The 27,742-nt window shown below is 34.9% G+C and overlaps 1 protein-coding gene across 1 annotated transcript; it reads right to left on the bottom strand.

Annotated features, from left to right (window-relative positions):
• Positions 1 to 1,606: 1,606 nt before the first annotated feature.
• LOC115875539 lies at positions 1,607 to 27,742 on the bottom strand. Its single transcript, XM_030891032.1, has 10 exons — positions 27,372 to 27,742; positions 24,727 to 25,436; positions 23,135 to 23,703; positions 21,398 to 22,037; positions 17,647 to 17,947; positions 15,768 to 15,933; positions 10,800 to 10,943; positions 10,074 to 10,745; positions 6,599 to 6,881; positions 1,607 to 1,807 (listed from the first exon to the last, which is right to left on the bottom strand). Exons 1-10 carry the CDS (start codon positions 27,654 to 27,656, stop codon positions 1,609 to 1,611), a joined length of 3,969 nt encoding a protein of 1,322 aa, XP_030746892.1. The 5' UTR covers positions 27,657 to 27,742; the 3' UTR covers positions 1,607 to 1,608.

Genomic DNA, 27,742 nt, shown 5'->3' on the forward strand with positions numbered 1-27,742 from the left:
CAATCCTGAAATGAAACCTATCTTAGGTTAAAGTAAATATACTTTAAATGGTTTGTACTTACTTTGCTCTAAATATCGTAATCTTATATCATACAGGGTGTTCAAAATTCTACGCCAGACTTTTTAACAAATTTTTTAACGGTTTCGCAGATATTTGCGGTTTTATATTTCATATGGCATTGTCGGAAAATTTTTATCAAAGCCGCCCAATGATTTTTCTCTCGTATTTTACCGTTGAAGCAGCCATATGAAATAATAATACTCTGTTTAAAAAGAGAAGAGTTTCTCAGAATTAAAAAAAATGTTAATTTTTTAATTGTTCATTTAATAAAAAAATACAAGGTGTTTACAAAAAAAAGAAAAAATATTTTACATTTCAGAAAGTTTGGCGTAGAATTTTGAACATCCTGTATGATATACGATTACCATATTTATAGTAAAGTGAGTACATACCATCAAAAGTAAATATCTAATATAGTTTTGATTTCAGGACTGTTCTTGTATTTTTAATAGTTTTTTAAGAAAGACTGAAAAAAAATATATTTTTTATTTATTTATTAATATCTCTGAAGCTATCGAAATACGTTTACTCATATCTTAGGATTATGTAAGGTGATCGGAAAGGAAGCCAAAAATGCAATAATATACCTACATGTTGTTCCATTAAAAAAAAATCACTTCCATCCTCACACCTTTTTGAGCCACTCTATAGAAGTTAAAATATTTTCCTGAAATACATCCTAGTACATACATTAGGTTGGTACTATCGAAACTATGGGAACTTATGGTGGTATAGTATTTTTAATACCCATTTAGAATAACACCATCCTTATTTATTATTAATAAATCAGTTGAAACAAAAAATTACCAACAAAAATGAACGTCGATTACTAATAATTTGTTAGATGTCACGTTTTTGAAGTTACGTTTCATGTTAATGTCATAACGCAAAATAAGATATAAAAATGCGATATTCTGATGAATCCAAAAAACTTATGCTTAATGTAGTAAACTATTTTCAAAACGATTTAGGATCTCGAAGGCAATTCAAAAAGCGTCCGAAGCACTAAAAGTCCCAGAATGCACATTATATATTCTTGAAAAACCAAACAGAGCTACAGATTTCGAATTTAGAAGAAATATGTCTGCAAGCGTTTCCCGGAGCAAAATCAGAATTACAAAGAATACCCTACATTGTTTGAGGGAAGTAATTTACAAAATGTATGCGCGAAAGGATAAAATGACAGTAGAAACTATTTTCCGGCAATTTATCGAAGAGTCTCCAGAAACTAAGATTTCCAAAAGTTCGTTATATTTGGGAATTAAAAAAATGGGTTTTCATTTCAAAAAACGGGATGGAAGAAAACAGTTTCATAACCTAATTTTTTTCATGCGGGTTTAGATGGTGCAAGAAGCCGCATACGTTAAGTTACCAAAACGGCTGGTACCTCTAAATAGGTATTAAAAATACTATATGAGCATCTCAGAACAAGGACTAAAATCGATTGACAAAAAAACTGAAGTGGAGTTGGATACCACCTGAGAGGAGAAAACGTGACAGATCTAGTTTCCTTTCTTTACAAACAATTAATAAACTGTACTAATATATCAATAGCATCGCATTTTTTTATTTTCAGGAATATATCTGACATCGTGCGGCTGATATATTTTATAAGGGAATACATGTTCTTCTTTACTTGGTGTGTAAGCGAAGAAGCAATCTCTCCATGTCGTTGTAGGAAATTCGTAAGAAAATGTTGATGCAAACATTTCTCTACCAGTTTCAACTGTGGACTGTTTCAAATTCCTAAAATTAAAATTCAATATTATAATAATTATTGGTATACCTACAAGGTGTCCCAGGCTGAGAGTGCATTAGAAGTTTCTAGAGAGCTACAACATCTAGATCGGAGATTTTTTGCACATCATAATTTCATAACGAGATCTATCGATTAAAAATATTTTCAATATGGCAGCACTTCCGGAAATAGAGGAAGTTGACAGCAACTCTCTTATTTTAAATGGGTAGCCAAATTTTTTATTACATACTTAAATTCTCTGTAAAATTTTATGAATTTTGTTATCAAACACTTTATACCTAACATTAACCGTTTTTGAGAAAAAAAATATTTAAAATTTTTGGAGGAAAAAAACTGCCTCTCAAAAAAATTTGTGTAGCCTAACCGTCAAATTTTTAGTGATTACCACAGCCACTGTGACAGAAAGAGAAGTCATGTGGCTGTCTATTTCAAAAATTAAATTGTTTGAATGTCATAATATCGGCCGTAGCTGTCATGGAATTGAGAGATTGAAAAACAAAATATGTCTCTAGCCTAAACGTCAAATTTAGTGATTACCGCAGACACTGTGCCATAAAGAGGAAACATGTGGCTATCTTTTTCAAATATTAAATTGTTCGAATGTCATATAATAATGGCGATGTTAAGGTCATCTGAGGGCGGAACATATAGTTAGGTTAGGTCGAGTCCACACGGGTCCGCAACACTGCCCCCTTCCTAGGTACATGCTCGTCCCGAGATGTACACGGTGAATGAAGGTATTTGCAAAGCTGGCCCCTGGTACATTGAGAAGTCTGGTAGAAATAGCAGTCTACAGTTTTCTCTCCCGATCTCAGCTTTGGGTTGTAGCAGCAAACGAGGATCTCGATTCCCGTAAATCTGAACAAGACTTCAATCATGTTCCGGATTGTACGCCAACTCAAACCATCGAGTCCACACACCAGCTTCGGAATGGCTAATCGTGTACTGTTGTTGTTTAGCAGGGCTTCTCTCAGTTCAATCAGGGTCTTCCATAGATTGAGATAAGTCGGCTTACTTGGGGACCATTCCTTGGTGACTAGGTAGAAAATGTGCCTTGCTTGACAATGTTCATTGTCGGTTAGCCTCAAGATGCTTCCAACCTCTGGATCCTGTCGGCACGTAGTTCACCGACACGCCCAAACTTCTCATTGAACGTCGCAGCGATTCCTCTGGATATCCGCAAATCTCGGGCCACACAATGAGCGAGCGAATAATCAGGAGGCACGGAAAAGAGGTCTCGTTGATCTTCTTTGGTTACACCATAGCGAGCCTTCTCACTGCTGTTGTATCGGGCCATGAAATCGTCAAAGGACATCTCCGAATCAGGGAAATCAAAGCTGCAGGTTCTCACGGTCCCAGCACGCTCTTCTATTTCGCCTTGGTATGGGCTCAAACGGTTGAAATGGACTATCCTCGGTTTTCCTTTTGGCAATTTTCTGATACGGTATACGACGTCATTAATCCTATCCATGACTTCGTATGGCCCTTCCCACGAGGATTGTAGCTTCGGAGATAACCCACGACGTCTCTGCGGGTTGTACAGCCACACCAAATTCCCTGGTTGGTACCCTCAGCTTGAATGTCGTAGTGCTCCTTCATTCGGTCACTAGCGCTTTGAATATTTAGGCGGACTCGCTGATGGATGTCGTCCATCCTTTGGCGTAGTCTATGGACATAATCTTCTCCGGCGACATCTTCTCCCGGTCGGCAACCAAACTTCAGGTCACAAGGTAGGCGCACTTCCCGTCCCATAACGATGCTGGCTGGAGTTTGCCCTGTGGATTCTTGGACGGATGAACGATAGGCCAACAGGAACAGGTGAAGAAATTTGTCCCAGTCTCTTTGGTGGTCAGAGACTACTTTGGCCAAATAACGGTTGATGGTTCTGTTCATGCGTTCAACCATCCCATCGGATTGTGGATGCAGAGCAGTCGTCCTGGTCTTGCGGATGTTAAGGACCTCACAGACGCCTTGGAACAGATTGGACTCAAAGTTTCTTCCCTGATCTGAATGCAGCTCCATGGAAACACCAAACCTGCAGATCCATTCCTTAACAAGAGCATCAGCAATGGTGGACGCTTCTTGATTTGGCAACGCGTAGGCCTCGACCCATTTGCTGAAGTAATCCATTACTACCACAATGTATTTGTTGCCATCGTTCGTCTCCGGGAAAGGACCAGCCACGTCGATCGCTATTCGTTCGAAAGGACTGCCTACATTGTACTGGCGCATTGGAACTTTACCACGCTTTTGTGGTCCATTGATAGCAGCGCAAACGTCGCATTTCTTACACCAGGCCCGCACGTCTTCTGTGCCAGTTCACCCAATAGAACCGTTCACGCAGCTTGCCAAGGGTTTTGCTAACACCAAGATGTCCACCGCTGGTTCCATTGAACTTCCGCCAAGACTTCCGGGACCCTCTTCTTTGGAATGACGATCTGCCTTCTCTCTTCTTGTCCCTCTGGTCTCTCAATCACACGGCGAAGTAATCCGTTATCTATTACCAATGAATTCCACTGGGACTAGTACGACTTCACGTTCGGCGAATATCTGCAAACTTCCTCCCACGTTGGTCTCTGGTCCGCGTTTTTCCAGTTAATCACCAAGCCCAACTCTGGATCACTGATTTGGTCATTTGCAAGATCTTCGGTTTGCCAACTATCACCAACCACAGTCGTCCTTAAGACTTTTACTTCTTTCTCTTCTTTGCAACGATTTCCCATCTGTCCGCAATTCCAACAGCGAATCGGTCCCCCCTTCTTGCTCATATACTGATCCAGTACTTTCCGCACAATCCTTTCCACTTTGGAATCGTCGGAACTCTCCTGAATAGCCCGTACAAATCCTAGAGACCTGGAGCATTCTTTCGCGGCCTCAAATTCCAGGGCACGTGCTAGGGCATCTCCCAAATGCGTTGGATGAGCTAAAAGAAGTGTTTGCCTTGTCTCGTTGTCACGTAAACCATCAATAAAAGCCTGTACTGTTAAGCGCTCCATAACATTTTCGGGCATAGCAGGGTACGCAAGGCGAGCAAGGCGGACTATTTCTGCTGAACACGATTTTTGAGCTGGGAATGGTAGACATGTTCCAAATGAGCTTGGCCGTACCTCATTTCTAAATGTCGTACCAATTGCTGATAATCTCCCTGTTCCGATGGTGACAGTGTCTGCAGGATATCAGTCGCATCTCCTCGCAGTGCGACAGTCAAAGCGGTAGCCTTTTCAACGATTGTCCATCCGTTCGCTCTCGCAGCGGCCTCAAACTGGCAAAAATAATTGGCCCAAGCGGTTTTTCCGTCAAACTGTGGAGGTTTCATAACTGATTTTGAGGTATACCTATTTTCGACTAGTTTCGGTCCCTCCGATGTTTCTTGACATTTTGGTGAATTCGGCTTCATTATTTCTTCCCGTAAAATTTCGATTTTTCTGTTTACATTGTCCTCAATTTGTGTTATTTTGTCTTGTAGTTCCGTCGAATTCTCTATAATCTTATTGTTTAAACTTTCTTCTAAATTAATTATTTTATTATTAAAGCTGGCCTGTATATCTTTAGAATTTTCTCTGATCATATCTTCTAATTTTTGGGAATTTTCTGTGATTTTATCTTCTAATTTTTGGGAATTCTCACTGATTTTATTATTTAAACAATTCAAATTGTCGTTTAAGTTTTGTAAGGACGAGTCAAGGTCACCAAAGCAAAATGTGTCAGGATCCTCACCTTCCTCAATCAAAACGTGTCTCAGTCTGGCTTGCAAAATGCTTTTCTTTCCATCTGTTTCGCATTCCCTCTCCTCCAGTACGCATTTTAATTCCGACACTTTCAAGTCTTTCAACAATTTTTTCGGAGCCATTGTCTGTCTTTTTATTTTCCTAGTCTATCACACACGCCACACTTGACACCAATTGTTACGTTTTTCGTCGGTTCCGTGTGGATAGAAAGTCACAATTTATTTAAACACTATTTATTTAACACTAATTAACAAAAACAATAACGATAAAAGACTTATAGAACTATTTACAAACGATTTATAACTAAGAATTTATTTTGAATTTTAGCGCGTCAACTGCACAGGTATATTTATAACTGCCCTCTCTAGGCCACAGCCGCCGGCTTTTATACCTACAGTTAAAGTTTACTAGAATAGTCCATAGATCGTTAGGTGCATAGAGAAGGTTTTCGAATGTTCTCGCCATCTATGACGCCATTTTTTTCAGTTTTGTTATAATTAATTTTGTCTCTTGATCTACTTGTAACATTATTTGTTAATTTTATTAATTTATTGTGGTGAAATTAATTTCTGTTGTTTATTTGATATTGATATTAAACATATTTTTAAAAAATGGTGTATTTTTTGTGTTTTTATCTATGTCATAATTAAAAATAAATGAAGAATTAAAATTTTTTATTTTTTTAAACTTCCCGCCATGCGTGACAATCTAGTCCGTAGTTCCTACAAGCGATATTGGGGGCGCTAGTAGCAGCAGACTTGTCAACAGTGTCAAATTTAAACGTCAATTTCACTTTCCAATATTTAGCAAGGCGCTCGCACTTCTCCTTGTTCCTTGTGTATGTGTTTTGTGGTCATGACGTGTCAAGGCCGTGGTTTATCACGGCTTTGAATTTTTACTCCCATCGCGCGTAAAGAAGTTTCACTTCAACTAGGAAACAACGACTTTTTGTGTAGGTATTGTAGTGAACTAGTGTTTTATTTTGCATTGTATTCTACATGTTTATTGTTTTACTTTTTTATATTTATTTCTAAATCGTTCAGTACTAACCTGTAAAATTCTTCCATTTTCTTTGCCGCAGTAAGCCGAACAAATTCGGCATGTCTCCAAGTAATTTTTCTAGCTTGGGCCTTTGTGAATGGCATCGATACGGAATTTGGAGGTCGGTAGCATGTGAAGGTGTGCTTCCACAGTGTTCTGCTCTTCAAGATGTATTTTATTCTGTCATCGTACGTCCAAGATATTCCGGCTCGCATTTGCATCCAAAGTTTGAAGATTGGTAACTTGTGGACGTGAGGTAGCTTTGCCAGGGGAAATCCGTCTTCAGCCATCCCTTAAGATATGGTTTAATGTTAATTAGTGATATTTTTATGATAAATAAACAAACAAAGCTATATATCTTTAATATTTCGTAGGTATACCGAGTGTCGTCTCCAAAGTGGCTCACCTCTATAAGTTTTTTATTTTTTCAGATAAAAAATGAGATTTGGCAAGTTATATTGTAGTATATTACATAAATTAGGATTGATTGAGGTATTTAATTGTTTTCGGTCACTTCCTGTTTCACCGGAAATTACTACAACTTTTGATTTTTAAATAGCACCCTCGGTATTTTTTTACTTTATTCAACACTCTGAATAGAATGATATATCATATGTCAACTTTTGACATTTTCGCTTAAAACAAAATTGTATTTTAAATGTCAATCTAGAGTGCGATGGCTGTGTTAAAAACAATAATTTTTAATCAAGGAGCCTTGGAAATATAGGTTTGTTGATTTAATGCTTTAATAATAATTGATAGTTAAAGATGCCCAAATCGCATTTTTAATCATATCTCAAGTTTTTCAAATGGAACGAGGGTGCTTATTAGCATATTTGGAAAAAGCATTTTTTTATGAATAATAGAATAATTTGATACCACACACTTGGTATTTTGAGTCAAATTTTCGTTATGAACCGCATGTTGCAATTTCAAATAAACCATATTAACACAGCCATGACACTCTAGATTGAAATTTAAAATTCAATTTTGTTTTAAGCAAAAAGGTAAAAAGTTGACATATGATGTCATTCTATTCAGAGTGTCATTTTCTATCGAATAAAGTAACAAAATATCGAGGGTGCCATTTAAAAATTAAATCCTAATTAATGTTTTTTTTTCTCGTTTTATTAACTGAAAAAATAAAAAAGTTTTAGGCGCGAGCCACATTTGAGATGCACTCGGTATAAGTTACTTCCTCAAAGAGATTTTTGTTAATTTGAAATCAATTTTTAACAATATTCTAGAAGAAAATGGCATCAATCAATTTCTAGATCAATCTTTGTTCTAGAGTTGGGTACTATAGGTCCGGATGAATAGGAATCCACGGATCTAGTGGATGTAGATTGTAGATCCTACTGCATTTACTGAATATCGATCACTATCCGTAGAAATGCATTACTGACACTGACAACCAACCGGCCACGTCGTTGGCAGATAAAGAAAACATAACGGATGCAGCAAAATAAAACAGTATTGGAAAATACTAGAATAAACTGGAAAATTGTAACTGCTGCTAAGTTGTATTTATTTACTGTTTTTTAAGTTTACTTTCGCGGAACCGTAACCGTATTCGAAATTATTTGGTACGATTTGAAATTTGTGTCTAGTGTTGTTACTTTATTGGGAAATTCAAGAAATTATAGAATATGTTATGATTGTACAGGGTTCGTAAAAAAAATCAGTAGACGAGAACTACGTTCAAATTTAGTTTTATATATTTTTTTTTAAAAATTGCCATTTTATTTCTTAAAAATATTATCTGTTAAATGCCGATCATTTTGTTTTTAGTATGAAACGATCTCTATACAGGGTCCGGCAATAGTGCGTCGGGCATCTGTAGCTCCTAGAATAAAAAACTTGAGAATTTTGTTTAAGTGCAAACCTAAAGTATGCACCAGGATGTATTTCAGGAAAATATGTAAACTTCTATAGGATGGCTCAAAAAAATGTGAGTGGACCTGGATGATTTTTTTTAAATGGAACACCCTGTATATTATTGCATTTTTGGCTTCCTTTCAGATCACTTTACATAACCCTAAGACGTGAATAAATATATTTTGATAGTTTCAGAAATATTAAAAAATAAATCAAAAATATATATTTTTCAGCCCTTCTTAAAAAAATGATTAAAAATACAGGAACTTTTCTGAAATCAAAAGTATATTAGGTATTTACTTTAGATGGTCTGTTCCTACTTTGCAATAAACATGGTAATCGTAAATCATACAGGATGTTCAATATTCTACGCCAAACTTTCTAAAATATAAAATATTTTTCCTTTGTTTTTTTAATTGAAACACCCTGTATATTATTTTTTTATTAGATCGAGAGTTAAATAATGAACATATTTTGTATTTAGAGTATTTCAAAATTTTTAACGGTTTCGCAGATACACGCAGTATTATTTCATATGGCGCTTTCAATGGTAAAATACGAGAGACAAATCATTGGGTGGCTTTGATAAAAATTTACTGTGGAAAATGCCATATGAAATATAAAACCGCAAATATCTGCGAAACCGTTAAAATTTTTGAAATACTCTAAATACAAAAAATGATCATTTTTTAATTCTCCGTCTATTGAAAAAATAATATACAGGGTGTTCCATTTAAAAAAACGAAGAAAAATTATTTTATATTTTAGAAAGTTTGGAGTAGAATTTTGAACATCTTGTACGATTTACCATTTTCATATTTATAGCAGTACAGACCATCTCAAGTGAATACCTAAAATAGTTTTGATTTCAGAACAGTTCTTGTATTTTTAATAATTTTTTTTTAGAAGGGCTGAAAATTATATATTTTTGATTTATTTTTTAATATCTCTGAAACTATCGAAATTTATTCATTCATATCTTAGGGTTATGTAAAGTGATCTGAAAGAAAGCCAAAAATGCAATAATATACAGGGTGTTCAATTTAAAAAAAATCATCCAGGTCCACTCACACTTTTTTGAGCCACCCTATAGAAGTTAAAATATTTTCCTGAAATACATCCTGGTACATACTTTAGGTTTGCACTTAAACAAAATTCTCAAGTTTTTTTATTCTAGCAGCTACAGATGCCCCACGCACTATTGCCGGACCCTGTATATGCGGCAGCTTTGATGGAAGGCTGTAATTTTATCTTGAATATCATTTATTAGTATTATTAGTATATAAAATTAGTAATACTTTGTCTCATAGTCATAAATTTGAACCTTAAGGTACCTCTGCCCAATAAACAGGACAGGTAAGATGATATGGACCTAAGATGCAAACGTCAGATTTCCTACTACAAAACTTTTGAACGCGGATTGCTTCATGCAAAAGCAAAAAAAATTAGTTAAATTAAAATTTAAGGTTGGAATGATATAGATTCAGCAGAACTTGAACCCGGATGTAGGCCCATGAAGCTTGATATAACTCCCGACCCGACTCTTTTAAAATATCGGATCTACCTATCTCTACTTTGTTCATTTGGAATTATTTGATTTTCGTACCGTTTAATATATGGGTTAGAATTTCCATTTGTCTTTTGTAATTTCGGGGAAATTTCCTAAAAATCGCGAATCGTTTGGACAGGAAAAATTCCCGATTTTCCTCGCCATGGCGCAGTTGTATAGGTTTCACATCAGGTGGATTCTCAACGTGACAGCTGCCACATTCAGACGAATCTATTTCTGACGATTCACTTTTTGATGATTCATTTTCTGAAGATTCAGTTTCTTCCGTGCTAGATTCTAAACTGGACGACGAACAGGATTCACAATTGGTATTCTCACCGACAACATTTTGTTGGACTTGCTCTTGATGTGTATTCATCGGCACATGTTCTTCAGGTTCTTCCGTTTCTTTATTCATCAGCATATGTTCTTCAGGTTCTTTCGTTTCTTCCTGTTTTTCTTCACTGGCCTGTTCGCCTTCACTGGCCTCTTCGCCTTCGTTGGATGGTTCATTTGGCAGCTCATCTTCGCCTGACTCACCTGGAACTAGATCATCATTATCAACAGCTTGAATTGCTTGCTCTTTTTGTTTTAAAAACTGCTCGTATTCTTCCATGCAACTTTTGTGGGCGTCTTCAAAAAGGCTTAGAAGATTTTCGCATTCACATTTTGTAGGTTTTACTGCGCCCGACATGATATAGACGTTTTCTTTGGATGTTGCTCTAACACCTGTAAAATTATCATAGTAAATAGTTTAGTTTTAATTATATATAGATAAAATACCTTGTATCGCATACTTTATCCTACCAGTATTTGGCATTTTTGCCCGTTGTTTTTCATACATCTCTTGTTCTTCTTTCTCGCGAAGTGCTCGGGCACATTCGCAGTCTACAGGTGGTCTTAGACCCGAAATAATATAGACGGGACCTAAAAAAATTGAATCTACTTATTTTGGAAGGAAAGATTGTAATACAACTAGCACACTGTCAAGAATATGGTATTAAAATTACTGAAGAGCGAGACTAATCTTGGTTGAGCGGTCTTGATCTTGATCTTGTTTTTTGTGCAAAATCAAGACCAAGGCAGACTGTTGCATAACATTTTAAAGGAAGAAATGGTAATTCAATGTAATATACCAGGTGCGTCTCAAAAGTGGCTCACCCCTATAACTTTTTATTTTTACAGATAAAAAAACAAGATTTGGTATATTAGTATATATCATAAATTATTAGGATTGATTGACGCATTCAGTTGTTTTTGGTCACTTTCTCTTTCACCGGAAATTACTACAACTTTTGATTCTTAAATGACACCCTCAGTATTTTTATACTTTATTCGATAGAAAATGATACTTTGAATAGAATGACATGTCAGATATGTCAACTTTTGATATTTTCGCATAGGGGTTTATTTGAAATTGTAACATGCGTTCTTAACGACAATTTGACGTGAAATACCAAGTGTGTGGTACCCATAGACTTAGAATAAAATATAATAATTTTATTCTAAGTCTATGGTGGTACCAAATTATTCGGAAAAAATGCTTTTTCCAAACATGCTAATGAGCCACCCTTGTTCAATTTGAAAAAATTGAGTAGTAATTAAAAATACGATTTGAACATCCTGTAAAGGCCCAAGTAGCATTTTCACGACTTGCGACCACATGTTTACGAAACACAACGTTGGATTAGTTACAAAAAATAGTTAGCTCCCTACCTTGGGTATTAAAATAAATTTAAACGTTTTTATAACGTTGTGCCGACGTTGGACTAGTACTACAGCAAAGTAGAAGCTTCTGCGACGTCGAATAAACGTTGTCTTGTAACCTTTTTTGCTTAAGTGATCTTTAGGTGATTCGGACAACGTAGTTACAACGTTGGACAATATAGATTTCCGACGTCAGTTTCAGGACCTATTCCAACGTTATGCAAACGTCGTCTGTTTTACTAATTCCAACGTTGTTTAGATTTCCTTATTCTTAGGGTACGAACATAGTGGAGGCAGGTTTCTGCTTTCCGGCAACCAGCGCCGTCTCTGGGGACCTATTCTTGACCACTCGCATCTTCAAATATCGCTCGCATCTCGCATCTCCTAAAAAGCCATATAACAATACACAGATGCGTAACTTTGCGTATATGCATCACGTGTATTGTATATGGCTATTTCGGAGATGCGAGAAGGATTCGGAAGTAGATAATTAAGAGGAAATTTACCTGATTAACTAACCTAACCTAACCAAACCATATTCAAACGCCGCGCCCGCCTCGCCGGGGCCGCACATAGGTGTATTTGGTCTATAAACCTGGCCAAAAGTGATATTTTTTTATTTTCATTTTTTATCTTAACTGAATACAAATCTATAAATACTAAATGTAAGCACGTTTATTAGTTATTAGCTTTTTTAAGTCGTAAATTGACTATCAAATAAATAATATATTTCAGTTAAAAGTATGAATTATCTGATAACCCATAAAAGTAAGTGTATTCTGAATATTTCTAAGATTATAAAAATAGTGGAATTGTTTGTAGTGCTTTTTTTGCAAATTGTTCATAATAACTGTCATGATGGATACAGAGCCAGCTTTGTTTGTTTGCTTTGTTCTGTTTTATGCCATATTTTTATTTTGAAACGTTTCCTTCTAGCAAAAAAGCAAAAAATTCATAAAACATAATTTTGTCCAACTTTTAATTCTTAATACCCCTGTGTGCCGTCGGCGCGTGCAAAAGCAGAAATAAATAAATTTTCGTTCCGGTAAAAGCGAGAACGCCGATGAACGCTGGTTGACGGTGCCTGCCTGCTTTCACTGTGAACTAGCCGATTTGATAACACGCTTTAATTTTTCAAGGTTATAAGCGCGAGGCGGCGCGGCGCGGCGCTACTATGTAACCATATACAGGGTGTCCCAGAAATAAGTGCAAGTATTTTAACTTAACTGGTAGTATAGTTCAACCTCAGAAACACGCCTATGAGGTTTTTTTCTAAATATTTTTTTTTTGAAAATTCGGAATTTTTTGAAAATATTTTTGAAATTTTTTTGCAATTTTTTTTAGTTTTTATTTAAAAAAAATAATTTCTTGATAATATGGCAACATAGGTAGTAGATTAAATTTACAAGAAAGAAAATCCAGAAAAGATCCAGTGGTTTGAAAAGAATCAAACAAATCTCGAAGTATTGGAAAGAATGTGTAAGGACCAAGAACTAATGACTACAATAAAACGACGGAAAGCAGCATATTTTGGTCATATTTTTCGAAATAACAAATATAGTTTCCTACAGCTGATCGTTGAGGGAAAGATTGAAGGACGACGAGGCATCGGGCGTAAACGGTTTTCCTGGTTGCGGAATTTGCGCCAGTGGTTTAATATAGGAGAGGCCAGTGCAATTATCCGTTTGGCTCAAGACAGGGAGGAATTCCAATTGATGGTCGCCAACCTCCGATGCGGAGAAGGCACATGAAGAAGAAAGTTCTCAAAATTTTAGCAAAAAAATAATTTTTTTTTGTGGAAATTTTCAAAGTAAAATAACTCCATTATTTTGGACTTAATTGAATAACGATAAAGAGAAAATATGTTTCTTTTATCGAGATCTACCACCCTTTAAAATACTTGCACTTATATCTGGGATACCCTGTTTATAACAATACACGTGATGCGTATACGCAAAGTTGCGAACAATGTCAAGAATAGGTGCCCAGATTGGCGCTGACTACCAGTAAGCGGCAAACCTGCTTGCACTGTGTTCGCACACTTACGTTGGTAGGACGTCGAGTCACTACCTTTTTGCAACTGTATTGAACCATAACCTTAAATCTTAAATTTTCACTTCATTGTTCTGTTCAGTCAGACAGTTCAGTGCTGTTTTTGTTTTTATAAAAAAAAACTTAATTAAAATGGGACATAAGAAAGGTACATATAAAACTAAATTTAAATATACATCGACATATATTACCGATAGTTTATCCGCTCCCTCGTTTATTTAGATTATAGAGGGCGGCACAAGCTAGACTCTAGGATGACTAAATTAGGCAATCTTGCGACTAGTATACTACCTGTTAAGGCCGAACTGCGACTTTATTAGTCCAGTATGCGACCACTCGAACTACTCCATCTTAATCTCTAAAACAACAAAGTGAAAGCCGCCATGTTGTTAAATAAGAAAATGTTTCGTTCCTAAAGTAGCAATTCCTGCTTTTTGAATACATTAACTTGAAATATTTGACCCTAAAAAACACGCGGAAACAATTTTTTCGACTGCGAATAAATTATTCTCATTTTAATAAAAAAAAAATTCAAGGAAATTTATAAAACTTCTTTAATTTTAAGGCCCATTAGTATTTTTCAAAGCAGAAACAATACATTTATCAATAAAGTTGTTTGCGTTTAACTTTTTTGCCTTGGGTAACGAGTTACAGAGTCGGTTAAAGTGTTTCAATAATTATGATCTTCAAACATCCTCCACACTTAAATACTTTTGTTTTGTTTTCCTTCACTGCCATCTGACATATGTCTCTAACTAAATCATAAAAATAATATTTTTACTATAATTATCCCAATTTAGGATAAAACGCGACTTAGACGCCGTATTAGTTTTGTATTTCTGTGAATTAGGATTTTAAAAAACGTTGCAGTTTGTACTAAATTAGGCTTCTAGCCAACGTCGGTATCCAACGTCGTTTCGACCCAAAAATTATTCTCCAGACTAGTGCAGACTAGGGTTGGCACGAGGTTGTGCCGACGTTGCGCCCCGACGTTTGGTCGCGTGACACAACGTTGTCCCGACCGCAACGTCCAAATGCTGCTTGGGCGGCCAGGACAAGATACGAAAAACACTAGACGATAAAATCTATTTTTCCAACTTTTAACCAAAGAGTTAAAAGTTAGTGTTTTTAACGCACTCTAGATTAAAAATTAAAATAAGATTTTTTAAGCGCAAATGTCAAATGGTGACATATGATATGTCACACTATTCAGAGTAGAAGCGCATATACGGGAGGGGAAATGGGGGTACTTACCCCTCCCAGGGTGAAATTTATAACTAAGAAAACCTGTTATAAAATAAAATTGTCACAAAATAAATTAATAATATCAATCAAAATAGAAACCCAGAACAATATAAGTTTATTTTGTTCCATAGTCGCAACCTTTGATCGAAAATTTAATTTAAATATATTACCTACTTTATTTAAATATTGCCACTACTCCTCCCAGACTCAATCTCTGGATGCGCCACTGAATTTAGAGTATTATTTTTATCGAGTAGAAAAATACCAAGAGTGTGATTTAAGAATCAAAAGTTGTAGTTCATTTTCGGTGAAACAGGAAGCGACCAAAAATTTATGTCATATACTAACACACCAAATCTCGTTTTTTTATCTGAAAAAATAAAAAATTTATAGGAGGTGAGCCACTTTTGAAACGCACCTGGTATAGAGAAATAAAACTTTTTGTCAGGAAAATATTCTAATAATTTACATTAAACTACTAAAAATTTGCATTAAATTACTAAAAATACTATTTATTTAAAGGAGAGTGAAAAAAATATTAGCAAGCATCGCATCAGTAGATTATAATTATTAAAGGTAGTGTTTAAACTCATTAAAGTTTTAATGAACTGCTGCGCTGATATTAAGTAAAATCGTGAATCTAACAATGATCTATAAGCTAAGTTTAATCCACTGTTGACAGCAAATATTGATTCTTAATGTATTATGACCGTTTTTAGTGATATAATATTTCAGTGTTAACCGTACCTTCACGTGTATTTGTGACACCGCTCACGCAATACTTATGTGGTTGTTTCTTTAAATCATGTCGAACTTTAATTCGACTTTTATATTCATCAACTCGTCGAATATTTTCAATGTGGTCATGCAAACACGCACATTCTGGCTGGTGAATTCCCTGAACTACATTTACCTAAAGAATCGAAAATATTCTGAATATGGTCGCCTCCACTGTTCTGCAAAAGCTTCATATTAGGTCTACCAGGTTTAAAGTTTTGACTGAGTATTTTCATAGTCGCGTAATTTTAAAAAAATTCTTGTTACTGCATTTATTAAATGATGATCCGCGAATCAAGTTAATTTTCACACTATACAAGGTGTCCCCTCTCATACGCCGCGGAAGCTCCAAGGAGAACTGTAGTTTATATCGAAATGACATTTTGACAGCGTATGTAGGTTAACTGAAAGCATTTTATAAAAATATATAGAATTATACAGGGTGTCCCCAAAAAAGTGTTACACATCAAAGTTGTATTTTTTCTAATGGAACACCATATATATTAATTGATTTTCGGATTCTAGAAAAAAAAATAAAGGTAAGGTAATTAAAGAAGCATATACCTGAAATCTAAGGATTTTGACATATTTCACATTTTGTGAAAATGAAGAGTAACTTTTAAATTTCGATAACAGCTACTAAATTTTAGTTGACCTTGTATAGCCTGATATTTAATTACAGTAACCATTGTATGTTAAACTAAATTGAAATTTGACCCGAAAATTTATACAGGGTGAGACAAAGTTAATATGGAACATTAGTCACTTTTAAAAGCAAGTTACTCCTTTATTATAAATGGAACACACAGTATATTATTTCGGTGTCCAAAGGGAATTTACATATCTTCAAAATAATATTAAAGTTAACTACCCCTCAGACAAAGATTTTTCGAGATATTTTAATTTTTATGATTTTGCGTCAGTAGATCTTTATTATTTGAAAAACATGTAGGGGATGGCTGTGATGCACCTTTTGTTAATTTAATAAAAATTAAAGATTGTAGAGTAAAATACTCAACGGTAATAAAAATACACGTTTAAAACATATTTTATTGATTACAGAATTAAAACTAGATATAAACCTATAATTATGTGACAAAAATTAGCTAGATGAAATCTAATGCTCAAAATGCCTCCTCTCCTGTTAACTGCATAAAATGATTGTTTTTTCAAAGGATATTTTCATTTTAGAAAGCATATGTGGAGTACTACCTCGAAAAGCAGCTACAATAATTTCTCTCATGTTGTCGACAATAGTTGGTCGAGTTTTGTAAACGCTGTCTTTAATATATCCCCATAAAAAAAGAGCATCGGAGCTTCCGCGGCGTATGGGAGGAGCCACCCTGTACAGTATGTCCCGGGATTGTCTTTACAAGAGGAAACACTTTTTTATTATTGACATTTTGAGAAAAATGCATTCTTAATAAAACATTTTGCTTGCTCTAAAATGGTTAATCCCGTTAATACATTTGGTTTGGTTTTCAGTGGCTATAAAATTCCTATTCTTGAAATATGTCCATTTTAGAATAAATTTATTAAAAATTGCACAAAGTTTAAACTTTCTAAATTAATAATTCCTTTAACTGTTGTAGGAGGTAGGAGTAAGTAAATGTTCTGAATTAAAATCAAAAAAATCTGACATAAATAAAAAAAATCATGATTTTTTCCAACCCTGTCAAGAAGTGATGTTTTTTTCTAAAAACTAAAAAGAAAATTTTCTTTTGCGAAAAACCTCGTAATCGTGTTTCTGGGGTCGAAATAATATACTACCCCTAAAAATATTTGCACTTATTTAAGACTCGCCCTGTATATCCTATAAGAACCTATAGTTTGTATTAACTTTGGATACCTGATGACCACTCGGCGTTGTTCTCGTAGAACCTACTACGTATGTTGCATTGGCCTGCCTAATTTTCCTATTGCATTCTTCGCATGGACATTTCGATTTCATAAAATGCTCCAATTCCTCTTTACATTTGCAAGTGCTATGGGGACTAGGTTCTTCTTTTAGTGCTTCGTTTTTGGAATTGGGCTTAGGCCCATTATCTGTTGTGTCATAATCTGTTGACGTACTTAATGATGTACTCGATTCCGAGAATGTTGAGCTGGTGGACGATTGGGTTTCTTGATTTTTAAAGTCTTGACGAGCGCTAGAAGTTAATTATTACAACAATGTTATGTCAATAATTTACAAGAATGTTGCGAATTATTGACTATATTCAAATTAGAATTGACATGTTATTACTTTTGTTGTGGGTATAACATTTGAGGTTTAACGAATTCTATTGTCACTCTAGAACTAGGTTGTTCTATATCCACTTTTGGGGTAAAATGAGTTACATACACCATTTTTATGCAGAATTAGCTTGTTCTGTATCCACAAAAACAATATAGCCAAATTCACAAATAAAAAAGAAAAAAAACAATATTTTCTACTATATCCATATTAATTTTTGAAAGTCGCGAAACCATATAATGGCCTACATCCAAAAATCACTATTTAAGGCTACATCCCACAGTTTGTCATAGAAAAAATAGAATTATTGTGTTCTTTATCCTAAGAAGTGGATATGGAACGAAAATATCAGATCAAAAAATATGTTACTATGCATAAAAATTAGATTGTTCTATATCCATTTATTCTCGATCTCTTTCTCTCTAACATACAATGTATGTATCTGTTTTTATTTAAATTTAAGGCTTTTGTTTTAAGCGGGTGAAATTACATCACTAAACGTTCGTTTGCCAAATAGGCGGCAAATCGGTTCGTTTGAAAAACACTGATTGCCTGATTTGTTAGCAAATTCGAATGTTTCACACTTTGGAATTTTGTGAAACCAACTGCTTCAACTCAATTGACTGCTCAATCGTTCGTTTGAAAAGCACTGATTGCCTGATTTGTTAGCAAATTCGAATGTTTCACACTTTGGAATTTCGTGAAATCAGCTGCTTCAACTCAATTGACTGCTCAATCGCTCGTTTGAAAAGCACTGATTGCCTGATTTGTTAGCAAATTCGAATGTTTCACACTTTGGAATTTTGTGAAACCAACTGCTTCAACTCAATTGACTGCTCAATCGTTCGTTTGAAAAGCACTGATTGCCTGTTTTGTTAGCAAATTCGAATGTTTCACACTTTGGAATTTTGTGAAACCAACTGCTTCAACTCAATTGACTGCTCAATCGTTCGTTTGAAAAGCACTGATTGCCTGATTTGTTAGCAAATTCGAATGTTTCACACTTTGGAATTTTGTGAAACCAACTGCTTCAACTCAATTGACTGCTCAATCGTTCGTTTGAAAAGCACTGATTGCCTGATTTGTTAGCAAATTCGAATGTTTCACACTTTGGAATTTTGTGAAACCAACTGCTTCAACTCAATTGACTGCTCAATCGTTCGTTTGAAAAGCACTGATTGCCTGATTTGTTAGCAAATTCGAATGTTTCACACTTTGGAATTTCGTGAAACCAGCTGCTTCAACTCAATTGACTGCTCAATCGTTCGTTTGAAAAGCACTGATTGCCTGATTTGTTAGCAAATTCGAATGTTTCACACTTTGGAATTTTGTGAAACCAACTGCTTCAACTCAATTGGCTGCTCAATCGTTCGTTTGAAAAGCACTGATTGCCTGATTTGTTAGCAAATTCGAATGTTTCACACTTCGGAATTTTGTGAAACCAACTGCTTCAACTCAATTGACTGCTCAATCGTTCGTTTGAAAAGCACTGATTGCCTGATTTGTTAGCAAATTCGAATGTTTCACACTTTGGAATTTCGTGAAACCAGCTGCTTCAACTCAATTGACTGCTCCATCGTTCGTTTGAAAAGCACTGATTGCCTGATTTGTTAGCAAATTCGAATGTTTCACACTTTGGAATTTCGTGAACCAGCTGCTTCAACTCAATTGACTGCTCAATCGTTCGTTTGTAAAGCACTGATTGCCTGATTTGTTAGCAAATTCGAATATTTCACACTTTGGAATTTTGTGAAACCAACTGCTTCAACTCAATTGACTGCTCAATCGTTCTCTAATATTATCAATACTAGAGATAGCTAAATAAAACATTTAAATAATCCAATGAAAGTTAAAAATCAGATTTAAAATCTGATTAAGTTATTCTAACACTATACCAAACAAATAGGCGGAAAAAAATGATAGTTTTTAATAAACAATGCAGACGAATAATTACTACTATTGTATTTTAGGTTTTTATTTTTTTATGTTGTTTTTAGTTAATGTCTTAATGTCTCCACTTCAGTTATTTTGTGTCGAAATAATATTTTGAAATACAAATAAATCAGCTTAAAATGAGTATTATATTATTCTATATCCCCTTATTTTGTTCTATATCCCTAAAATCGGCTCAATGCACAGCTAAGAGACACATTTGTTCTATATCCAAATCTAAAATCACTAATATCTTTTAAATAAAGCTTCTAAAAGTAAAATAAATACATATGTTTGATAGGTTTTTATATTACTTTTAATTTATATGTTTAATAGAACCATTTTGGTATATAGTGTTCACGGATATCCAGTTTAAACTTTAAACTTTGTTTTCTCAGTTTCATCGAAATGGTCTATAGAACAATCTTATTCTAGAATGACGCTATGTAAGAAGCAATTCTGTCAAATACCTAATGATTCATTTTGGTTTATTAACATCGTTATAAGGTTGATTGAAATAATTTGGAAGATGCACAACCTAATAGGCGAATTCTTGACAAGGCTGATTTGATTTCCCCTTACGTCTCAAGTGCTGTACGGTGGAGACACCAATCGTTTTGCGGCCCACGCATAAAACACTTATTTTCTGAAATTGGGCCAGCGAAGGAATATTGAAGACGGCGTGGAACTGAAAGCGACAGTGTTGCCATATTAAAATATGTAATATCTGTAATACGTTTGACAAAAATATTTTATGATGAAAAATCCGCGTTTATGTATTGAACATTTATTCCTGTCAGACATAGAATAAAAAACAAAAATAAAAATTCTTTTATAGGTACTGAATATGTCGTATGTAGTATGATCGAAAAAAGTCGTTTAGTTGGCTTGGAAATGATGATATTGACATTTACCATAATATTTTACTCTGAAGCCAACTCTGACGCCGTTCTTTGATTAATCACATAATATTATTATATTCAGTTGTTTAATGATAAAAAGTCCGTATTATTAATGTACTGTACGCAAAATCCGCAAATTTACGGATTAATCAGTAGTTCTGGCAACACTGTTTCCGGCAACCACTCACTCGAAAGCAGAACTACGTTACAGTATTCTTTATCCGCTGCGCTGTAACTCCGCTATAAACGACTATCAGCGCGCAACGGCGCGGATCTAAACTAAATCTCGGACAGGCTGACAGTAACGCCAGCTACATACAAGTTTTGTGCCACGAAATCGCCCATAAGGTCGCGCATCTTCTTATTTCTCCAATCAACGCTAATAATAAAAAATTAGTGAACAAGTAGAAAAAAACATATACATTCTAATTTAATTAATCATTTATCAATATCTTCAATTGCTATGAATATGTTGTCCAAAAACTTGCCAATACAGAATACAGGTACTTATTTGTACTTATTATATTTACCATTTTCTCGTTGGTGACGAATCCATTCCAGGTGTTTGATGGCAATATGGACACGATTCACCTGAAGTGGCAGAGCTGGATTCCTTTGAAGATTGTGATCGGTCTGAACTGGTATATGAAGTTTCTTCGCAACTAGATTCGCATAAGGTTGATTTTGAAGTTGAATTCTCGACAGTTTCCGTATAATCGAAATAATTTTGGCAGTGTGTGAAGCATATCGGCTTTTTAATACTACAGGGACACAAATCCTCTAAGTCAAAAGGCTTTTTGTAGATTTTCGGGTCTATTACACAACCGAGATTGAAAACTGGACCTACAGCACTGTTTATTAGTCCCTGGTTGACTAATGTTGATGAATATTGCCGGATCTCGTTTTGCATTGCTAATACGCCTAGTTGGTAGTGATATTTGAGTAAGCATTTGCAAGGCTTTCGAGCTGCCACAGCTAATAAATTATAAACTGGTCCATTTTTTGTCATAGTGACGCCACCTATGACAAACTTAGCCTCGTTGGAAAGTAAAGCTTGTTTAGCTAATTTAAGAGCATTTTTTCTTCTTCTGATTTCGTCACAATTGCAGATTTTTTTACCCAATGTTGTTAGAATATTGTAAATTGGACCAATGGGTGTCAGGACTACACCTGTAATCAATTATGAAATCTAATTTACTATAGGCTTGGTTTTGGTGTATTCTCGCCGGTGCTGCCACCATCGGAGAATACCATAGACAACTGGTATATACAAATGCATGAGTTTAAATAGGGAGTATACAAAAAATTATTATATAATTATTCTAAAAGTGTTTTTGTGTGAAAATTCTAAAAATAAAAATAAAAAAGTAAATATTTTGATATATCCCGAAGGTCTAACTTGTACTATAATTTATTATTCCAGCTAAAAAAACTTTTTAGATGAGTTCAACTCCGGTAGCGAGCATAGTTTTACGCACCGGTTTTGCTAGTGGGGTCATAATTGTGGTTATTTCGGTTATAACGAAATTTTTTAAAGGTTCATAGCTATAATTTTAGAAGATGTTCATAAAACCTTTAATCACTAGTTGATTAAAAAAAGAATACCATTAATATTGCAAATTATATTTTATCCTCTCATAGTATATGTCTATTTAATTTTTTCATTATGTAACGAGCATTTTGTTTACTCACTTGTTTCGTCGAACTGCTTCAATCCATTTTTGATTTTAATCAAATCGGTGTGAGAGACTATGAAGCTATAAAATGTTGTTTGGGGGGGGGGAGTTGAATATCTGGGAAAATTGAGTTACAAAATGTTATTGCACCCAACGACGCCCTAATTAGGCTCTCCTTTAGACGTTAACATTTTTTCGGTAATTTTATTAACATTAGAAAGTGTCTCAACACGACGCCTAGTTCGAATTCTTTTTCACTTATTTTTTACTACCCGAAACAGCGTTACATCACACAAACCTCGTACGAGTGTTTTATAGTCTCAATAACAAAAAACTAAAATAATTGTTACGACAAAAAACTACGATTTCAATTTTATTTTAATATGATCAACACGACGCGCGACGGCGCGGCCGCGGCGCGGCGTAAACTCGTAACTTCTGATTTTTTTCCGTTGAAGCGCTGCGGTGGGAATTTGTTGAAATCAACTGAAGTGCACCAAGCCTATAAAGAACATTTTCGAAAAATGAACTAATTTCGGATGTTATTGGGACTTCTAGCCACAAACTAATAGATATTAATTATTATTTTACCTGATATAACATATTTTTTATCTCTATCCTGAAGGTTCTGCCTGGCTGCTGCCGATACAATTTTATTTCTATATTCTTTAAAGCAATCGCATGTTCTATTTAATAAAGTGCCTTCAATAATTGGAACAGGTTCATCACAATAACACGGAGCTTTTCGCAAGCCTCCATGGACTCTTACTAGACTTTTTGTTGCTATTTCCTCTAAACAGTTATCGCACCAGCAAATAGATCCTAAATACTTCTCAGCGTGCTTCTCGCAACAACTTCTTTTAATTTCTTTTTGCACACCGCTCCCCCGGTCATTTTCTTTGCAAAAACAAATGTCTGGCTCCGATACTGACACTTTGCAAAGGCGAGCTAATTGAAGTTGGGACCGATCCACCTTAGGTCTTGGATGGAGCATATTTGGACATTGGTACAAAGATGTGGGCGGTATTAATTGTAACATTTGCTTCTTAACTCCGGGCAAGGATTCATAGAACTGCTGAGCGTCCTGGTATTCTGAAACTCTAGCTCTTTTTGCCGGGTCTTTGGCATGCATAGAATAATTAAAACAAAAGTCATTATGTCTGAAAAATATAATATTAAATTTAATATGATTGTATTTATTAATTTTTCTCTTTTAATAAGTGATGGAATTAGCTTGGCTAACGTTAGCCCATGGCCTTATAAGACAATGTACGAATGTCAATACTAACCTTATGTTTAATATTGTAGGTATAAAAAAATTTAAATCTGTATGAGATATGACATTTTGCACTAAGGGGCGATTTTTGTAAAACTTTGAGAGAATAAAATTAGGGGGTTAATATTGTAGGTATTAAAGTTTTTAAATCTCTCCTAGATATAAATCTGTCCTGTAATGCACAACCGAAACTGCTTGACATAGAAACACGAAATTTGGCAAATGTGTTCCTGAAGTAATGTAAGTGAGCACTAAAAAGGGATTTTTGGAAATTCGGCCGCTAAGGAGTTGAAATTAGGGATAGAAGGTTGCATAAAAAGTTGTTAAAATTTGTTCCAGGAGTACGAAATTTTGCACAGAGGTCTCTTAAGCGGCGTAATTGAACACTGAGAAGAGATTTTCGGAAATTCAACCTTTAAGGGGGCGAAACTACCGAAACTAGGGATTAGGTAAACGTGGGTACTAAGAATCTATTTTTCAAAATATGTCCCTTTAGTAGTTAAGTCATTGGGGATTTTTGCTTGGAAAAAAGTCCCTGGAAATGTGCATTTTATGGATTTTAGTTAGGGACCCCAAAACCTATAAACCTGCAAAGTTTTAAAACTTCCGGACTTTTTTCCAAGCAGGCCCCTTTTTTGATCCCCAATGAATGAACTAACTATAGGTGAAATGAGACACAAAGGTTGACAAAATTGACAGCAGTACCAAAATCAGTAAGGTAATAAAATATCTGTTACAATCATTTGCTCTATAAAGTAAAATGAAAAGCTGCTCGGTATCTTAATTTATACAACAAATTTAAGCATTTTTGCCAAAATTTCATTTAGTCAGGTTTATAGACTTTAGTGTCAATGTCGATATGATTGATGACGTGCATCGGAAAATGTTTTGCGATTACAATACTTACATTTTGTCTAATTCATAGAAATATAAATAAGAAAAATATGGGCTTTCTGGACGTTGCCGATGTTTATTCCTGTATATTCCAGAAAACTTAGGTGGCGGTGGATCGTAAGTCAACGGCTGTAAGTAAGGAGATTTATATCTCACTTTTTTCTTTTTCTGCTCGTGATGTTTTTCCCTTTCTTCAGGAATAATTCTTGGAGGCGATGGTATTCGTATGTGAAGTTCCCTTAAAGTTTGTGCTATGGAAAGATGCACGACTCCAGAAAGAATCAAGCGATCGTTTAAAGAGTACTCCGTTCTTCTTGGATTGATGAGTTGGTATAGTACTAACAAAAATTCTACCGGACACCCGCAACTGTGTTTTATAGCCGTACTAACGTGCTCCTTATTAGGTCTCAAAACTAAACCTAATTCGGCAAGAAGCTCCTGGGTATTTTCTGTAGTGCGTTTTCTAATATCTAACGAAAGTCTTTGCCGTAATTGGTCCAGAGAACTCAGTTGTTGCGGGCAAAGTTCCATAAACCAGTCTGGACCAACCAGTTCTTGAACGATGTTGTGATATCTCTCGCGTTTTTGATTATTTTCCAAATTAACTTTTTTTCTTTCCAGCTTTTTGTCCACTTTCATTTTTTTGGCAATTTTGTCCACATGTTCTCTCCATATCTCATCCAAAAATTTCCATTGTGGAGGTGCACCATGGGAATGTTTAACCTAAAAGATACATTAGAAAGTTTATACAGGGTGACCTAATATTCCGTGTAAATAGAACAACTATGTATTTTTGGAATCAAAACACGTTCATTGGACAATTTATACACAGATTTATATCTAGACAAAAGTGATTCGTTTGTCTGTTAAAGGGCATCTACAGGGTGCTACAAATTCGAGGTACGAGCGTTGGTATCTAGGAAACCGTAATAGATACGAAGATGGTTAAATTGGGGCAAAGTTGAGCCTTGGGATTTTTGCCATGATGCCATAAAAAGTTTTAAAAATTTCAAGAATTGCTGAGTTTTTTAGAAAAAACGGATTTTTTTAAAAAATAAATTGTATTTTTTCCTATCGTTACTTTTTAGAAAAACAAAAATTTCTTTGCGCATTCTCATAGCCACTTTATTAGAGCTATTTGATAGTATTTTTAGATTTTCAAATTAAGTGATAATTTGTGAGTTACAGAGGCTAACTTAATTTTTTTGAATACGGATCTGCATATTTTATCTCAGTTTTTATAAGAACTCGGTTTTCTGAGTACAATGATAAGCCACCACTGAATATGCAAAGAGTTTTTTTGATTTTCTAAAAAGTAACGACAGGAAAGAATAAAATCGATTTTCACAAAAATCCGTTTTTTTAAAAAACTCAGTAATCCTTGAAATTTTTAAAACTTTTTTGATGGCATCTTGGTAAACATCCCAAGGGCGCAAGTTTGCCCCAATTTAACTATATTCGTATCTATTACGGTTTCCGAGATACCAATGCTCGTACCTCGAATTTGTAGCACCCTATATAATAAAATAAACCCATTTTTAAGATATTTTAAGAACCGATATTCCGATTTGAATTAGATTTGGGGTGCCTATGTTTTGCTAAGCACTTTAATATTTGACTTTCACAAAAAAAAACAAGAAAAAATAAGGGAAAGGTAAAAACTACCCCCACCCCGACTAGAAATATTATCTAACTCTACCGATACTTGTGATACTTGTTTTTTTTCGTAAAATGGGTTTCCAATTACTGCTTCGTTTGTCCGTTAGAGGGCATCAATAAAAATATACCCGAATTTTAGATAATTTAAAATTTATTTATTTTTTAAGCTTTTTTGAAGCTTATTGTCAAATATCATTTGCGATATTTATATAAAATTCCATATTTTCGCCAACTATAGATTATTAGAGCATAATATATTTTATGCGCCTTAAGGTGCGTTTAGACTTGAGCACGCACGAGCTGAGCGCACGCGCACGGTATTCGCGCTCTCGACTCCGTTTAAATTAAAAACTTATTTTCGACGAACGAAGTGATCCATTTATGTGCGAACAGCAGAGTTGTGTTGGTGAAGGCACGCACGCACGCACGCAGACAAAACAAATTGCCGGTGCAAACTGAGCCTTCGCGCACATAAAATCCTTTTGAGCACGGACAAAAACCGACACCAGACGGCTCACGTTCGCGGCTGCTCGCGCACAGAGACATTCAGAGTGAAGCATTCATTTGAGCATTCGCGAAGGATCAGTGCGTGCGTGCTCAAGTCTAAACGCACCATTACATAGGCTTGATGTGAGAAGAAATCAGTTTCGGAAAAATATGAAATCTATGTGCAGTGGCGTTTTTTACAAGAGGCAAAAGTGTAGGAAATACTGTAAGGACCATTTTATAAAAAAAATGACTGAAGAACTTGCAAACTACAAATATTATTCAAAATGAAACAGTACAGATATAAAAAACTATATGACCAAGCATTGTAAAATCTGCTAAAAAATAAAGGCATTTAAGATTTGTATGTACAGAAAACTACAAGTTTCGTAGCTTAAAAATCTAAATATCTTTATGTAATCAATAATCCTGTGCAAATCTGTAAGCTGAAATCTGTATAATTGCTACTGTTGTTGAGAATAAACTTAATGGAATGGAACTGTTACTACTTGCCTTTTTGTCTTTCTTCGGTCTGCATATTTCTTCAGGAATATCCTTGTAAGTAGCTGTAGTTTGTTTAACGTTTACTTTAATATCTCCGGATTGGAATTTCGTGTATGTTTCCGAAATCGTATAATCGACACATTGTTTAGTCGGCCTGTACGATTCGAAAATGTCTTCTTTTACTTTCTTGGATGTCGGAATGACTTTTCCTAGAGACGTCCATGGGCTGAAAGACTCCAGCATGTCTTTGCTGGCGGCCTTAAATTTTTTACAAGTTGATTGTTTCTTCACCATTTTAAATAAAATTTATCAAGCGATATGTAAAACTAAAAAATTTATCACAATGTGACAAAAAAGTCAATTTTGATAGGCAATGTCAC

Source organism: Sitophilus oryzae, unplaced genomic scaffold, assembly GCF_002938485.1.
Source record: "Sitophilus oryzae breed Bouriz unplaced genomic scaffold, Soryzae_2.0 scaffold_1389_pilon_pilon, whole genome shotgun sequence".
In the NCBI taxonomy this organism is placed as follows: domain Eukaryota; kingdom Metazoa; phylum Arthropoda; class Insecta; order Coleoptera; family Curculionidae; genus Sitophilus; species Sitophilus oryzae.

What these genes read in the sequence shown, in the direction of transcription:
- LOC115875539 (XM_030891032.1), bottom strand. Translation starts at nt 27,656, where the DNA reads ATGGTGAAGAAACAATCAACTTGTAAAAAATTTAAGGCCGCCAGCAAA. An exon ending in TAAAAAATATGTTATATCAG is followed by an intron (nt 22,038 to 23,134) that starts GTAAAATAATAA and finishes AATTGATTACAG; the next exon opens with GTGTAGTCCTGACACCCATT. An exon ending in TCGTCACCAACGAGAAAATG is followed by an intron (nt 17,948 to 21,397) that starts GTAAATATAATA and finishes ATTAACTTCTAG; the next exon opens with CGCTCGTCAAGACTTTAAAA.